At 34.5% G+C, this 17,011-nt stretch overlaps 2 protein-coding genes across 2 annotated transcripts in view; one reads left to right on the top strand and one right to left on the bottom strand.

Moving 5' to 3' along the window:
• The window catches only part of LOC137925520 (NACHT and WD repeat domain-containing protein 2), an 80,942-nt gene extending 76,506 nt beyond the window's left edge, over nucleotides 1-4,436 (top strand). Inside the window, exons 20-24 of the mRNA XM_068768977.1 lie at nucleotides 574-646; nucleotides 1,728-1,864; nucleotides 2,504-2,704; nucleotides 2,950-3,084; nucleotides 4,061-4,436. Coding sequence (XP_068625078.1) covers nucleotides 574-646; nucleotides 1,728-1,864; nucleotides 2,504-2,704; nucleotides 2,950-3,084; nucleotides 4,061-4,299 — 785 coding nt within the window. The 3' untranslated portion in view covers nucleotides 4,300-4,436. The remainder of the gene's footprint in view (nucleotides 1-573; nucleotides 647-1,727; nucleotides 1,865-2,503; nucleotides 2,705-2,949; nucleotides 3,085-4,060) is intronic.
• Nucleotides 4,437-13,389: 8,953 nt separating this feature from the next.
• On the bottom strand, nucleotides 13,390-16,281 carry LOC137925556 (cytochrome c oxidase subunit 6C-like). The gene is made up of 3 exons (XM_068769014.1): nucleotides 16,163-16,281; nucleotides 15,073-15,242; nucleotides 13,390-13,526 (listed from the first exon to the last, which is right to left on the bottom strand). The coding sequence occupies exons 2-3, from the start codon at nucleotides 15,240-15,242 to the stop codon at nucleotides 13,463-13,465; spliced, it is 234 nt and encodes a 77-aa protein (XP_068625115.1). The 5' UTR covers nucleotides 16,163-16,281; the 3' UTR covers nucleotides 13,390-13,462.
• Between the last annotated feature and the right edge of the window lie 730 nt (nucleotides 16,282-17,011).

The raw sequence follows: 17,011 nt of genomic DNA, 5'->3' as shown, positions 1-17,011 counted from the left end.
ATTTTGATGACAAAAATATATTCACACTCTTTTATATTTTCTCACTCTAATATCTCTTACTCGTTCTTCTTTTACCTATCACATTATCTTCCATTCCTTTTTATTTCTTTACCTTTCATACTTTGCCTCTTATCATTGACCGTTCTTTCTGGACTCGTTTATTTATTTACTTTATATCATATTTTATTGCATTCTAATTCCTTAATTTTTATTGTTTTAACTTATAGATATATCACAGTGTTATTATTTAATTCCTTTATCACAGTTTGCTACTTTTTTTGTATTCAATTACAACTGCGTTTTATTACTTTTTTTACTACCTTCTGGCAATAGTCCAAGAGATCAGCCGGCTTTCTTCTTTACTTATCAACGAAATGAGGTTCCCTTCTAGTAGGCCTATTAGGTGGATCGACGAAACTTTAAAATTTGAACAAGTCACTGGACGCGGCTAGTGCAAGACCGGTCTTTGTGATGATGAGCTGGTTAATACCTTGCAGTGGGAGTCTATCGGATGATATGGTGATGATAGTGGGAATATATATTAGAAAATTGACAATACATTTTGAATTCCAGGTGACTGTGTGACCACGTTCAAAGCCGGGGAAGACCGATTCCTAAACTCACTTCTCGTTTCCGGTGATGGAAGGTAGGTTCTAGTCTTTGTGAATTAAGGTGAAATATTTCCTGGATAATATTGTTCGGTGAACGAAATGTAACATCTAAACATTACATTTGTCCAGTGTGGACTTCTTTAAAATTATTTGATAACTATTCAGTAATATCAGAATTTTAAAATGCAACATCATACTATTGTTTCATATAACAGGGAAATTCCACACCAGAGCGCTCTATATTTACGTTGGACGAATGAGAGCGCTCTAAAATTCTCGCGTTGTGATTGGCCGACGGTTTTTATTGGTTGAATATTATTTTCATAGTTTGATTTTCATGGTTTGAATTGATATAAATATGGGCTAAGTTTAATAAATGTACACTCGCTCGAGTTGAAGGGAGTGTGGTCAGGGGAGGCCGTGTCGGTGAGGCGGACCATGGTTCGACGTGGTCTCGAACCATCGTGATGGCACCACGAGGGTTTCGGGGGTAGCGGATACACGCATACCCCGGGACGGGCTATCGAAAAATAGCACGGCGCGAGGGAGACAAAACCTTCAAAAAATTCTAATATGTTTTTAATTAAATTAAAACACGGAAAGTCAATCGTAAAACTAAAGATATGATAGTAAAATGAAGCCGTATTTGAAACGTATAATAAACATCTGATCCATAAAAGATTTCTCCAACAGCCTGCGTCGTGTTCCTGACTACTTGGTGACCCTTGATTAGCAGCGCAGTATCTTTTTTTATTAATGACCCCCGCTATTGGGGGCCTCTGGTACCCCTATTAATGGTGGGACAGGGACTTTATTTGCAATTTAATTTTTCACATGATTTTTTATTTTCTCTCTCTTCTTTCATATTTTACTTTCTCTTTTGGTCTATTATCTATCTTTCATGCTACATTTCTACTTTCTTACCGCGCAGTATCTTAAGCCATCTGTTTCGGTCTTCAACGGTGTATATTGCTTTGGCTGCTGTGTTTTTAAGCGTGGTTCAGACCTCTTGGCACCGGTGTACCCTTTCAATTTCATTATAGATTAATATACAATATGTAAGTTAGTATAATTTGAGAACGATTCAAAGTCAAAATTGCAAAACTTTTCTGCCAGGATTCTAGTGTGCGGAGATGAGACTCAGAAGCCGTTCCCTCTGCTCGTGTGGTCGCTCACCTCACGGAAACTACTCTACGACCTCCGCATACCGCATCACGATTTCATCACCTCCAAAGCTGCCATCACCTACGAAGGTTAGACTCGCTGTAACAGTTTAACATGAGACGGTTTAAATATTCCGATCGATACTTCGATGTTCCATTGCGACACTATAAAAACTAAGGTGCTACCGAGAAACCTTATGAAAGCACGGGGAGGAGGGGGCTGAAGAATAAATAGGCTTTAGCGCCGTTGCAAGTGTTGGCACCGGCCTCCAGAACCCACGCATGCCTTATATACTAAAGCACTATGAATTGAAATCTTCTTGTTTCTTGCTTTTTCATTGAAGTATTCATCTAAATGCCCAAAAGAGTTCTCTCAAAACCAGAGCGTGAAGCTTTATCTATCACATAGGACATATCAATCATTATCATTAAGATAAGCAAAACCAAAATGTCGAAAAGTTTCTTGAGAGGCGACCAGGAGGCTGTAGACGCGGCGTGGATGATCTCCCACTAAATGGACCAATGACATGTTCGCAAAAATCGCTGGATGCGATCTGCGCAAGATTAGTCATAATGGTGACCTTTGGACGAGGCCAATGCCTTGCAGGGGGCGTCTACTTGCTGACTTGATGATGATGGTTTGAATTCATGGCCCAGACTGTGTCAGAATTTTTCCATGTTTGCCCACAATGGTGGTCTTCGATGGTAATTCAGTTGTAAAGGTGTCAGGTTCGTACGTGTGCGTGGTGTCGCGCGAGCTCGACGAGCCCACGCCCAACTTCATCGTGGTGTACGACCTGCAGTCCGGCACGCTGTTCAAGAAGTGGAAGCCCGGCTGCGACACCGTGGCGCTCGCCATCAGCTCCGCCGACGGCTGCGTCGTCTCCGGGCTCGCCGACACCAGGATCCTCGTCTGGGATCTGGTCACGGGTAACACACTCACTTTATTTATCTATTCATATAACACATCTTAAAACTTTCACTGATCTATTTTCTTATTCGTTTGTATTCTAGATTTGAATCTGCGTCACGGAAGTCTATAAAAAAAACTGAAAATAATGTCGTATTAATATGTCTTCGCTTGCATATTACAGCATGTTTTAGGGTGCGCTTGTTGTATGGGGGTGGTCAGTAGTCCTGGTATACGTGTAGCACGTGCGTGCGGTTGGTTGCAGGCAACTGCCGGCTGACGCTGCGCGGGCACGCGGCGGCCGTGTCGCTGCTGCGGCTGTGCCGCGCAGGCGCCGCGCTGCTGTCGGCAGACCGCGCCGCGCGCGACCTCTCCGTGCGCCTGTGGGACCTGCATACCGGTACGCCACGCACCACGCATGTCATACATACCTTACACTCACCGCACGCGCCGTACACGCTAACACGCGTAACTTGCGTTATACACGCTAACACGCATCACTTGCGTCATACACGCTATACACGCGTCACTTGCGCCATACACGTTATACATACACCATTTGCGCGATACGAGCGCCATCTTTTGGATGGGAAAATGTAAAAAGCGTGAGGAAATTGGACAACAGCTTTTTTTACACAAACCACAAACTGTATTAAAACACCTAACACCTCACACGTCGGGCCTGATTGTCATGTCCACAGTCGATCAACCAGATAGTCCAATGAATTGGCAAGTTAAAGTGACAGAGCATGGATGCACAGACCGCAGCCCGCCGGTCGAATACTGGTGGCCCGCCGACAGCAAAAATAATACTCTCGTACATTCCAAAAATATTGAATTCTATTTCAGAATAAAACCAAAAAAATTTAATTACCTATACTTCTGGCGGCCGGCCCGCCATCAGTTCATGATGTACCCGAGTGGCCCCTAGTCTTAATAAGTCTGTGCAACCATGTGATAGAGAGTAGGCGCTGGGGTCTTAAATCTCTGTTATCTAGGCCACGGAGCAGCAAGAGTAGTCTGTCGTCTACCCAGAAGACGAATATAAACTGTTAAGAAAGTCTGATAAAAACCGGTCATATTGGAAATGTTCCGGGGAAGCCCATGTCCAATAGTGGATGTCCTACGGCTGAAGTGATAATGATTATATTCGCTGCGAGGTAGAAACGAAAATAATAAAATCCATTGACGAACCAAGGTGACCGATGTAGCAAAACTCGTGCAGCTGGCACCCGCGGCGTAGATAGGTAGACCTATGACATAGTTAGCCTTAGGAAGGTTCTAAACGCGGGCAACGCAATACTTGTGCCTCGCAGTGAGCGGCTATTAGTTGACAGGATGATGGTGGTGATTATATTTGATGATTATATTGACAGGAAAACTAATCGCGGTGTACACGCCGCCGGAACGCATCACGTGTTGCGAGGTGCTGCTGGGCGGATCCGTGCTAGCGCTGGCCATGGAGAACTACAAGGAGGTGGTCTGCGTGAAGCTGCACGGACCCCTGGTGGAGGCCGTTAAGACCGGCAGGGACTGCGAATACGACGATCGCGGCTACGGCAACGAGGAATTTGAGGGCAGGACCTTCGACGTGCGCGGCATGGAGAACTGCTGATGGCCAGATCGGGACCTCACGGCACCGCCACCAGGAAACCTAACGGCACTGTAGTACACATAAAACTATTAATACATCGAAATTATCTCAACCCAAACACTAACCAACCAGTTATATGCTAGAAATATCTTCTTCGTACAGTTGAGTCGTATACCCAATATCTATTTTTATCTTAATAAATTTCGATAATTTATTACAACATTCACAGCACAAAAACTACTTAACTGTAGAGATTTCTTCACTTTAACTATTGTATATTAGTATATCATTGTCAAACCAATATACACTAAATGTCCCTTACCTTCGCGTACTTAATAAGTGCCCTCTCATCCTCCTTGCGGATGGAATTTCTTAAAATCCTTTCTTAACTGACTTTTACTTAACAAAAGGAATATTTCTATCAAATTTTAAGTCTCCAAAACATTTCAATTCCAGAGTTATCGTGAGAAGGTGGAAATCCTTTAAGTGTCTTTGATTTTGTTCCACATAAGTATATATACGTATATATTCGCCTTTACATTTATCATTTAAAGATTTAAATCAAGAACAGTTTATTAAAGTTCAGGAACCACTGCCGTAAGCAACATGCGGTACAGCGGTTCCGGTCAATTAAAAAATAATTCTGAATACATTACACGGGAGTGTAATTTAATACGAAACTCTGTTGAAACCTGAGGAAAGTTTACTTTTATACTTCTTGAACTTAGTATTTAATGGTTTGTCAATATAGTACATGTGCAATATAATAAGTGACATACGGATATTTCTTATCAGAACGGAGACTAAATATTTTTTAGTCTATGTAAATAATATAGTTTTTATTTCAATCTATTTATTTAAATTATTCAGTTGAAATAAGCTCTTTTCAGAAAACTGTAAGACCTCTACTGCTACAGATAAGCCTCTCTGATAGATTTACAAAAGGACTTTTTGTGAAGCGTCCTGTGTCCAATGTCTTCCAACAACAATAACAAAGACGGCTGCCCTTGCAGGTCTGAAACTTGCCGATCCGTGGTATAAACTCCAGAACCTTCCAGCTTAAGTCTAACTTGAAATTGTTTTTTTTTTTAATTAGCGTGAACGCATCTATATTACGCTTTTGTAATAATACTCATTTGTTTTTTAATCTGACTTATACAGCTGCCTAAAGTTGCTGGTGTTTGCAGACCTCGCAGGTTTTGAACAAATGAACCGCTATGTACTGCTATTTTACCAAATTCCTTCATGGATCTCCTTTTAGTTATATTTTGTAGTGAAATCCGTTGGGCGATTGTGAGGTTACCAATTCTGTTGATCTTACAATAACCTATTAGATTAATGAGCATAGTTAAGAATGACAACAATCAGTCGCCATTATGCCCATAGCAACATATACGCATAATAGGTGAAATTAATTTCATAATATGAACGCGCCTTAATAACATCGCATATTAACAACTAACCCTCTGTATATCTACATTAGAGCTGTCAAAGCGCAGTGACATTTGGCGCCATTTGTAAAAATTAAGGCGCGTTCACTTTATGACATTACATTTGTGTCACTATTATAGATATATAAAAAAAATGTTAACGCACCTAACAGTACAAATATCCCGGTTACCAACAGACTATAGATTAAATATGTATAAATAATTGATGTATTAATATTTTATGAAAATTACTGGCCATGTTATTGGGGCGGGAATTGAAAGAAAAAAAAAATTTGTACGCAATATAACAACAGTTGTGCGCGTATGATGAATGAACAAAAAAAAACAGTTAATGTTTTTTGATCTATTACGCTTATTAATTACATTATTATAAAGATAATTGTATTTAGTGAACTTCTCCACCTGTAACTTTGATGTTTATAGAATTAACTACGCGGTGATTTAACAAGTAGACGTAACATGTACCTAATGTAATAATTGTACACATTTTGATTGATTGTTACCAACTTTTTAATTCATAGATAATTAGTTCTATAATTGGGCTATCATATATATATGCATATAAAAGACAAATTTTATGCATAATTTTTGCGGTTCTGTGCACAAAATTAGCCATAACACTGAGATTTTTTTTTATGGCGTTATTGGGAGCCTCTCTTACCCCCCCTATCTGGTGTGGGACAGGGACTTTTTGTTTACATTTATTTTATTTTTTCACATACTTTTTTTTAATTTTCTTTCTCTTCTTTCATACTTCATATTATCTGTCGTTCATTTCTTTCTTTCCACAATTCCACTATCTTTCTCTTTCACACTGAGATGTTTATTCGACATTTAATTTGATGCAAATTGAGCAATGAAATCATTATTCGCAAGACATTTCCCTAGTGAAGGAGTGAGCGAGGTAACCCACGTCGCGTCCACCGGCTTGTGGTCGCCAATCAAAAACCTTTTGGCCCCAACGTATTTTTTTTTTTTCAATTCTGAATTCTGAGTATCGTGTCATTTTTAACATGTATTTAAGCAAATATTTCTATCTAATTTAAAAAAAATTAAACTGATGTTAAAACGTTTCTTAATTTAATTATTTGTATTAAAAAAGCTTGACATAAACAAGGAAAAAACTTATCATGCTATACAAATTCAAAATCTAGAATAGAAATGTCAGAAGCGAATTATACAGTGCGATTAGTTGTAGCTACAAGCGCTTTAATTTTTTTAAAGCCTTTACACCTACTTCTAATCACTCTCTATAAAGTGACCACTCTTAAATATATTTTTTTTTTTTTTTTCATTTGCGACAAGCCAATAATTGACAGTACAAAGTCTGCAAAAACAGGTAGTAATCAATAATTAATGTTAATATCTAGTAAACCATATTTCGAAAACGATTTTTCTTGCTACCGTTATTTAATATTTCTAAAACCACTGATTTTTGGGCAGGGTACAACATACTTTAATTATTAGCAAATGAGTTAGACGTTGACCCCTTTATAACTTTAATAACCAAAATCAATCAACCCGTGTACAGAGACAGTTTTCTCGTTTTTCTCATGACGCCATCTACCATAATTAATCATAAGTAAGAAATGTGTTATGCCAGGACTTCTTAAACTTTTGTCTTTCACGACCCCATTTATGATTGCGAGTTTCTTGACGACCCCCATACAAATATAAAAGAAAAATAAATTAATATTTTTAATGATTTATTTATTAGGTAACTATATACATAAACATATGAAAATATATAGTTTCAGAACTCGTTTTGAAACAAACAAAAATCTAAAATTAAAAATCGCACAAAAAATTATAAAATTGTATTTATATTAGTTTGAAATCTTCTACAAATGCGCGAGTCTAGACGTAGTGATGTTATAAAATGGTATATATAAATATTTCACATTAAAATCTCTCGACCCCAGAATTTTGCTACGCGACCCTATTTGGGGTCGCGACCCATAGTTTAAGAAGCCCTGTGTTATGCGACAAAATGACAACCATAATTTTTTTAAATTGGTTACTTTGACAGCACAGAGCCGCAAAAAATTATAAAAATGAAGCTATATGTTTACTATTTAACATGTAAAGAAATATTTTAAAAATTATTGTTATGTTTTCTTATTTATTTATTTGTAAAAAAAATTCTTTACGACATTAACATTATGGTTTGCATTAAAACGACGGTATCTATAGCATTTATAAATAAAATAATAATTAAGTATTATCTGTCCTTCTGCCTTTTTAAATGGTTATCAAATTTAATGTTAATGTTGCACTAAAATAAATAAAACCGCTAGATAATTTATAACATTTTATTAAGATGTACGATACAGCCAAGAAAGATTTTTTTAAAACCTAATTAAAATTAGATTTATAAAAACTAGATTGAAGGATTGAATTATAATACTTTAATATTGTGTATGTTGACACCCAAGATGTGCCATAAAAATATATATTATTTAAAATCAACATTGAAACGAAGTCTAAACTAAAATAAATTTTATTTAACATTATGCCATAATTATTGCCATTAATGCCAATTTAATTTTAAACATGTATAAACTTCATGAAATCGATGTTTTAACTTAAAAAATATCAAAAATCTGTAATTGTTCATGGAGATATTAATATTTATAACGCGGTGTTTTGCCAAACAAAACGTGCACAATGTTAGAGTTGTTTACTAATATAAGTAATGATGCGGGTTCATCATTAGATCTTCTTAGCTATCTATATTGTAACTGTGACCAAACTACGTACTTTCTCTTCTAATATGTGTCGTGAAAACATTTTAATCTTTATAACGCGAAATATTAAAAATGATTCATCCATTTTACACAGCCACAAACTGTCAGTTTTGGCGGTAAATTTTGACGGATGTTAAAAATGATAAGATGTCTATCTAAAATTTCGATAGAAATTTATTTCGCAAATTATTAAATGATATACATGTACTTTTTTTACTTCCTTACATTAAATTAAGAAAAGCAAATTTAAATAATGCTAAGATAATATTATTTTTAATAAAATCAAATGTAAAAGGACAAATCGTCAAAAAATTATATCATACGCTTTTAGATGTGTATAGCTTAATATTATTGCGTATTTCTCTCTTACCTTCCCTGGACAATGTCATTTCTTTAACGCACACTTATATTATTGTTGCATACATAAAATAATTAAAGTTCGTTGTATCATATACAACATATTTCGAATTATCTGTTTCGTACAAATTATCTTAATGACTGAAGTACTGATATATTCATTTTAAAATATATGCTCGCGTTAATATTTGCACCAAGTATATTCGATTTTCTGCATTAATTGTTATAAAAGTTAGTTACTCAAAGTTGTCCCGCTATTCGTTTTACACACTTAAAAGGTAATAACACCAAAGTGCATTTTTTCCATACCTGCAAATTTTATTTTAACGTTAATTTTTGAAAAAAAATTAAAATGTATAATTTTGTTGCCCGTATCATCAATATTACTTTTGCCTTTCTATTATAAAAAAATTCTATTTTCCGTAATGAACACATTTAATGCACCAATCTATTAAAATATTGTCAGAGATTTATTTGTATTTTTACCTAAAGTTTAACATTAGGCTTACATAAAGAGAAACACTTTTGAATCGAAAAAGTCCTGGCATTTCCGAATTAATATTTTTTTATTTATAATTATTAGTAGGTGTTAGCTAATGATATGGAATATAAATATTTTTAACACACGCTTCCCTTTTATCTTTTAACTTACTCAGACATTTTGGTTAATCACACACACATTTCAGGTTTATTAATAATATCAGTGATTTTTAAGATTTTATAACTTGTTTCAAATTAAAGTTAAAATTCTCATTTTTTATGTTCTGTAATAAGAAGCCGCCTACATAGTTTTTTTTTTTTTTTTTATCACAGTAACTTTAGGCAAATTATACGATATTTGCTTATTATCAGGACTGTTACTAAAATATCTTGATTTTATAGTCATTGTATTATTGTGAGATAAATACGCTGTATTTTCACTATTTAATATTCTAAAATTGAACTCGATATTTTTTAAATACTTAAATAGAATATGCAAGTCAGATGTATCCTGTTATATTTTGTAAATAAATGCAATCGCATAGTTTTTGCTCACGATTAAATTGCCAATACTAAGTTTTCTATAGCGCTACCAAAACCGCTGTAGCGCGCCTTAGAAAATCGCGGCGAGGTGTTCTTCCGACAGACTGAACGAAGCGGCTGATATCCCCCCCGTCACGCCGCGTACAAACCTAAAGCGCGGTACAGCGGTATCGGTAGCATTTGGATTCCGTTTTATTAAAGCAAAGATTTGTTATCTATTATTATCGTTAATCTAAGTAAACCTCCTAATGTAACTGAAATTAACAGTTTTGAAAATATTAAGTTTATTTTAAATTATTAATGTGTATCAGAATATGCCATGACGATATCAGAAACAAATTTTGGTTTTACTCGATTACCGCTGGACAGTGTTAATATAGCATTTCTGACCGCACTGTCAATGTTACAGACGCCAATAATTGACAACCATTGATTATTTAAAATCGATTTAATTTTTTTTATTTCTAGTAAAAAAAAAAGTTGTGTCCGTCTAGGTGATGAAGATGCCAGTTGTATTTTTACACGACGGATGTAGACTTTTTGTCGATAAATATTTGCATTCTGAATTTTCTAATATTAATTCTGTTCGGCGATGATATATAATAGATGATTATTGTTAAGAAAATTTTGGATTAACTTTTCAATGTACATTAATGTTTTAATTCAAGACTTTCAACTCACTAACTATTGGTAGTACTTAATTTATATCGTAATGCTAAACGTTCGCGCCATTTTTACGCGACTTGTCATTTTTAAGATAAGTTCATATAAATGATGCAAACCGATTTAAAAAGTTAAAATCTTTATTGCACGTGCAAGCGATCATGTGGGTTTTAACTTGTTCAAATCGGAATGCGTTTGTATTGACAACGGGCTGGTCCTCGTTGAGTAACCTATACGTGTAATGTTTATGGTCGATACGTAGACATTTTTGAAATCAATCGAGTGATGTATTTGATTCCGATTGAAATCGATCAGTGCTGTTACAATTTATTTACGTATTCTGTCAGATCGCGCATAATTGATGTCCCGATTAAATTATCGTAATTATGTTATGCATTTCTTATTTTATTTCCGAAACCTCTCACATAAAACACAAAGGTACGTTATGTACAGCAAAAATATTGCATTATACGATTTTTATCCTTTATAGACGAAGCATTTGACCTCCGTCTCGCCTTATGTTAAGTGATAACGAGGTCTAGGATGCTACATGTTTGCATAGAACCTATTCACTCTTGTCTTTAAGACTCCTAAGTTATAACTGGCTGAAAACAAGGACTTCCTGGGGAGCCCCGGCTTCGCTAGAAGTTACCTGAATTGGGACTATAGATGTAAAAAAGCCGATTTAAAACGTTTAAAACCAAAAGTGGCGGTTTAAAACCCCAAATAAATCTTTTTAAACGGTTTAAAACTCGCCTACTAAAATATAAGAACAGTGTTTTTACACATCATTATCGACAATACTTGGTCTTGTGTTAGTTACCTATGCAGTTTATACCTATGTAGGTAAGTATATTACATATAAAGTACTATAATTATAAAGAAACAATATTACATACAATAGATTAAAATATGTACATAAATCATAAAGAAACTGTGAATAGGAGTTTTGACCTTTATTTCCAAGTGTTTAAGGTCTACTCAAAGGTCCACTCCTCAATTTCTGTTCAAAGAGTTTGCCGACAGGGAGCCACCGCCGACTGCTATGCACATGCAATTTTAGGACAGAAATGTCAGTTAGTTTTACAAAGATAGTGGCGCTTCATAAATTTTCATGACTTTCTTGACTATGATGATCATTATGTTGTCGAGTGGAGTGTGTAAGATTAGCCAGTTTTTTTATTACTTTCAAGAAAAAGTCGGGTACCTAATAATCTAATTTTATAACAGCTCATTACATTTTAGTTATTTAGTAATGTTTGGCATATTTGGTACGAGTACCTTTATATTGAACAATTTTAATTTACAATACTGGCAACACTGACATGTCCGCACGCAACACGCTATGTATGTGTGTGTGTGGTGTGGAGTAGGCGAGCTGACAACGTTGCATCTTGACGTCTCTCCGCGTGAGAAGTGCAAGTGTGTGAGTTTGGTTTTAAACCGAATAAAACTGATTGATAAATCTTTTCAAAATAACCAATATAATTAACTAGGTAATAGTTTTTCAACTTAGCTAGGTAATGCCTACGCTTGGAATAGATAATGTGTTTATATTTAAGAAAAACATAGTCGTCAACACTAAACGTTTAAAATCGAAAAAAATGGGTTTTTTCGGTTTTAAACGGTTTTTTTCGTTTTAAACCGATTGGTTTAATTCGTTTTAAACCGGCCTTACATCTATAATTGGGACGAAGCCGAGCTCTTCTAATATTGAGAGAACCACGGCATGGGTTATTACTCCGAGATTATACCCATTTAGCATTCCGATATAAGAGCGACAGACTGATTTGATCGGTCACTATTATGTGGTTTACTATCACTTTAGAATGCGGTAGCGTTGGGAGATATGGCAGAAGAAACTCCAGCAACGCCTGTAGGAGCTACATTACGTCATCGTCAGCGGATCGCATCGAAACGAAGAATTCCAGATAAATTATTGTTTATATACATCGTGCGAAAGAGAACGCTCTACATCACTTCTCGACTTGTGATTGGCTGACAATTTTTATTAGTTAAACATTGAATCTGTCTATAATATAATCTACTTCGGACTTCGTGTTGTTATTACCTCCGATACCTACCGGCCCTGGGTAGAACCCCGCAAATGATTAATTTTTATAAGGATAGAAAACTCAGCTCTTTAAAGTACCACCACCCAGCAATTATTATTTCAAAGTAGAACTAGAAATATGTGATGATATTTTTTTATAGTTCTCAAATTGGCAGAAAAATTATCATGATTAAAATTGCATCAGGTCAGTCGAGACACCCACTGCAAGACATAGGCCTCCCCAAAGACCACCACGATCTGATATGCCGCCAGTCTACCTAGTGCGGGGCCTCTACCGGCCTTGTGGTCACTACTCGGTTGCAGAAACGATGTGCCCCAACCACCACAAACGACCAATTCACCCAGCTACGTTGGCCTTAATTCTTCTGCGGTTTTATTTCATAAATTGCATAACTTCACTTTATTTCCACATTCATCGACTTTCTGCAACCTACGTGGTTTTGACCATCTAGAAGGAGGGCACACAGTATCTACCGTGAATGTGGTTGCTACTCAAAAACCTTCCGACCTCAACGGTTGTCTATTGTACAAGTGATCTTCCACACTCACTGCTATTTCAGATGAGCAATTCTTTAAACTACACCGGTGACTAAGATTCTTCAGTGGATCTCATTTCTAATTTGATCCCACAGAGAAGCTCCAAGCATAGCTCTCTCCATTGCTCTGATCCATATGTCATTACTGGCATCAAACTTGTTAAAGACCTTCGTCTACAGACATATGGACTAGAAGTTTTGGAAATTTCTTTGCTATAACATAGTAAATATACAAATAAAAGTATGGACCAACACCAGAATTGTGATTATTATTTTATTTTTAAATTACATTATTCACAGTAACGGTAATACTACAATTTAATTGTCCATAAATTAGCAGGATTGGAATAGTCCCTTCTTGCGCATCTCTTCGAATTCCTTCTCCGCATCATATGTCCTGAAAATTAATATATTTGTTACTACTGCTCTATCATTGTTCTATTGTAATATTTGTAAAAAAAATTAGCAAATATTCCTTTTACTTATTATACATTGCAAGTTAATAAGTAATTATACATTTTGATCTAAGATTTAATTTAATAATAATCTTAAGGTCAGTTTGACCAGACTGACTGACCATAAAACACTTGGCCACTAATATATGTCTAAATTTTTTTTATTTGCAATATTATGATCATGTATATTATAACATTAAAAATAAAACATTACATATTACCATATGGACAATTTAATGTATTTGTAAACAGTACAAAGTATTACAGAAATAATGTAAAATGTAAAATAATGTTTTCTTCTTTTAGACTACATGTAAATAGACTTGCATGATAAATGCTTTTATTGTGACACATGGAATAAAACCTCAAATATTTTAATAACTACTTGATCATCATCATTGCAGCTGTAGGATGTCCACCGTTGGACATAAACATCTATAAATTTCCACAGACAGATTTACTTTTGCTAAAACCCGGCATCTTTTATCTTGTAACAACATTAATAAGGTTGTCTGTAAATCTTTTCAATAACTACAACACTCTCAAAAGAGAGCATTAAAACATTGTTCTAAACAATTAGTCAAATAAACACTGGTTGGTCATTAAAAATTAAAATGTTCTTTATTCAAATTGGCTATTACAGGCACTTTTGAATTTGAATTATCAATTAACAAAAAAATGTTTTAATTATAACCGCAAAAGTTATACAGAGAAAGAGTTAAGCTGTAAAGTAATTTCTGAAATTATTTCCTTAACTTAATTAACTATTGTTAAATAAAAAAAGCTACTAAAAATTTTAATAATCTGACAAAATACTCAAAGTAAACAAAAATAATCAAAAATAATTTTCCTTGTCATAGATACTAAAGCAATCAATTTCCATATTACTACTAGAATAAATTCCACATTAGAATAAGTAGTGTGAGGTTATTCTTCATCCAACACCTGTACAAGACTTGTAAAAGCAAGGAAATAATAATCAATGCATTTGGGGAATCCAGTATTGTTTACCAATGTCGAGCATATTGTCCACATGTGGGCAATTCCAAAATGGACGTGACACACTTTTAAACCATTTGCTTTAATTTAAAAATTATGTATGTTACATAAGGGTGTATGAGAATTTTAGAAAGACTACAGTTGGGCGCGGCACAAAAAAGGTAGTATGACACTGATTAAGAAGCTTATCTATTTACAAGTTTTGAAAAATTTAAAACTTGTAAGCAAATTGTCATCATCATCATTTCAGCCATCGGACATCCACTGCTAAACATAGACTTCCTTCATAGATTTACAATAAGTTCAGTTGGAAGAGGCCTGCATTCAGCATCTTGCAATGACATTACCTGCAACCACCGGCCTGCCACCAGCCATTTTATCCCATGGTCTTCACTCTCGAACTTTAAATCTCAGTGGCCATCTGTTCTATGAGCTATATTCAATAGATCATAGTATTCGGCTGTAACAAATATGTGTATTTATTGTTACCTGTAGAACTCAGCATAACGCCTCTTGCGCTCATTCCCGACGAGCTGCTTGAAAGCGAAGCCACTAATACCAGCCAGACTGAGGGCTACAATGAGGTTGCGTTTGATCACATTATTCAAGAGCCCTCGCATCACTGGCTTAGTAGTGGTAGATACTGCCTTGTCTGCCATCTATAATAAACGATTTTTAATTCATCAGTCATCATCAATTGAAAGAAAGATGAACCAGCTAAGAAATAACCCTATCAACCTGATACAGAGTTAGTAAGTATCACATACCATAAGCTCTTGGAGTAATATGATATCTAAGAACAATACAGCAGATATTGAGAAAGGTTGCTACCGTGGGAGGCCATAAACACTGGATGCCTGAGTCTAGTCAAGGTACCCACTCTTAGGTGTAATCAGTCAAAACAAATTTGATTATTGTCGTTGACTGATTGCAGAGAATACTTAATGAAAACAATTGTGCAAAATTGCAGAAGATATTGAAAAAATAATTTTAAAGAAAATTGCCAGTATCCAATGTTAAATAGTAAATTTAATGTCCACTTTTTCTATTACCACAATTGGTTCACCATTCATTGTTTCTTTGTATTTTATTGCATTATAGTGCAAAAAGAAGTGATTTTTGTATTACCTACATATTTTCATGTTACAACTAAAAATCAAAAATTTCAAATTTAGAATAGACCGAGAGATGTTAGACATCCTGCTTTATAGAATAATATTTATTCGTTAGGTATTTTATATTAATTACGAGATTTATTTATTATATAAAATTATAATCTGTATACAAGTCTATGTTAAAGGGCAATAATCTTTCAAGACATCATTTATTTTTAACAAAAAAATATTATAAGTAAAAGTTACAGCCAATAACAATTTTTACAAAATTTTACCATGTAATTAAACTTAAAATCATAGTATATCAATAATTATTAATGTCAGGTTAGCAAGCATTACATAACACTTGATTTATCATTTCTAACCTTAACAATTTACTTCTATACAAATGAAATATAAACATAATTATATAAATCATCAATTTAGAAATTCAAATAATAGTTATATAATTTTAATAAACTTACTGTTTTCGTGGTTCAGAAAAACTTCACAGCTAAAATCTCTGCCGCAAGTAAAACAATAAGTCGGTTTTCGATAACACTACCACAAAAAATTCACAGGTCGAGTGCGCAGTCGCAGCGCGACATGAACGACTTCCGCCATTGGTCGTATTGTGAGATAACAAATATCGTCCAATGAAAAACGAAGATACATTTTTAAAATATTCAACTTAGTTGCCATATGCACTACTTTTCTACTTATTGACATACTTTACTGTTTGCATTTAATTATTTATTTATTGTTTTGCAGTCGGTTTATTTGTATTAGCATTAATAAAAAATAAATTAGATATTTTAAGTAACACTTAATTTTGGAGTATTAAACAAACTTTATAATGCAATCTCTTGCTTCCATACTAGCGCTTAGCAAAAGATACAAAAAATTCTTTAAGTCCAATAATTACACTATATATGTTCACAAATCAAATTATAGTAATGCTTGTGCACAAATATTTTATGGTAAATATTGAATGATACAAATCTGGCTTACAAACTCAATCTCGTGAAAACACAGTCCCTCCTAGGATGGTGCAACCAATTACATTATAATTTTAGGCTTATCTTTAAAATCGATTTTATTTCGCTAAATAGTCATTGAAGTAAAAAATATGCATAATTATTTATAATAAATATGCGTAAATAATTTTTATTACGGATCTTTATTCGTCGGGCCAATTTAATATAGTTTTTTTTTGTAAACAACTGAATAGTTAGAATATTGTCATTAAACCAGACGTTAATAACTGTAAAGAAATTTATGACCCGTTTACATGCATTTATTTTTAGTGTGTGCAAATCCCATCGTTTCGTTAA

This window comes from Battus philenor, unplaced genomic scaffold (genome assembly GCF_028537555.1).
Source record: "Battus philenor isolate CCGP_79_NKW_IND1 unplaced genomic scaffold, ilBatPhil1.0.hap1 SCAF_27, whole genome shotgun sequence".
In the NCBI taxonomy this organism is placed as follows: Eukaryota; Metazoa; Arthropoda; class Insecta; order Lepidoptera; family Papilionidae; genus Battus; species Battus philenor.
Note: the sequence above shows the minus strand (reverse complement) of the source record. Positions and strands in the feature narration are given on the sequence as shown.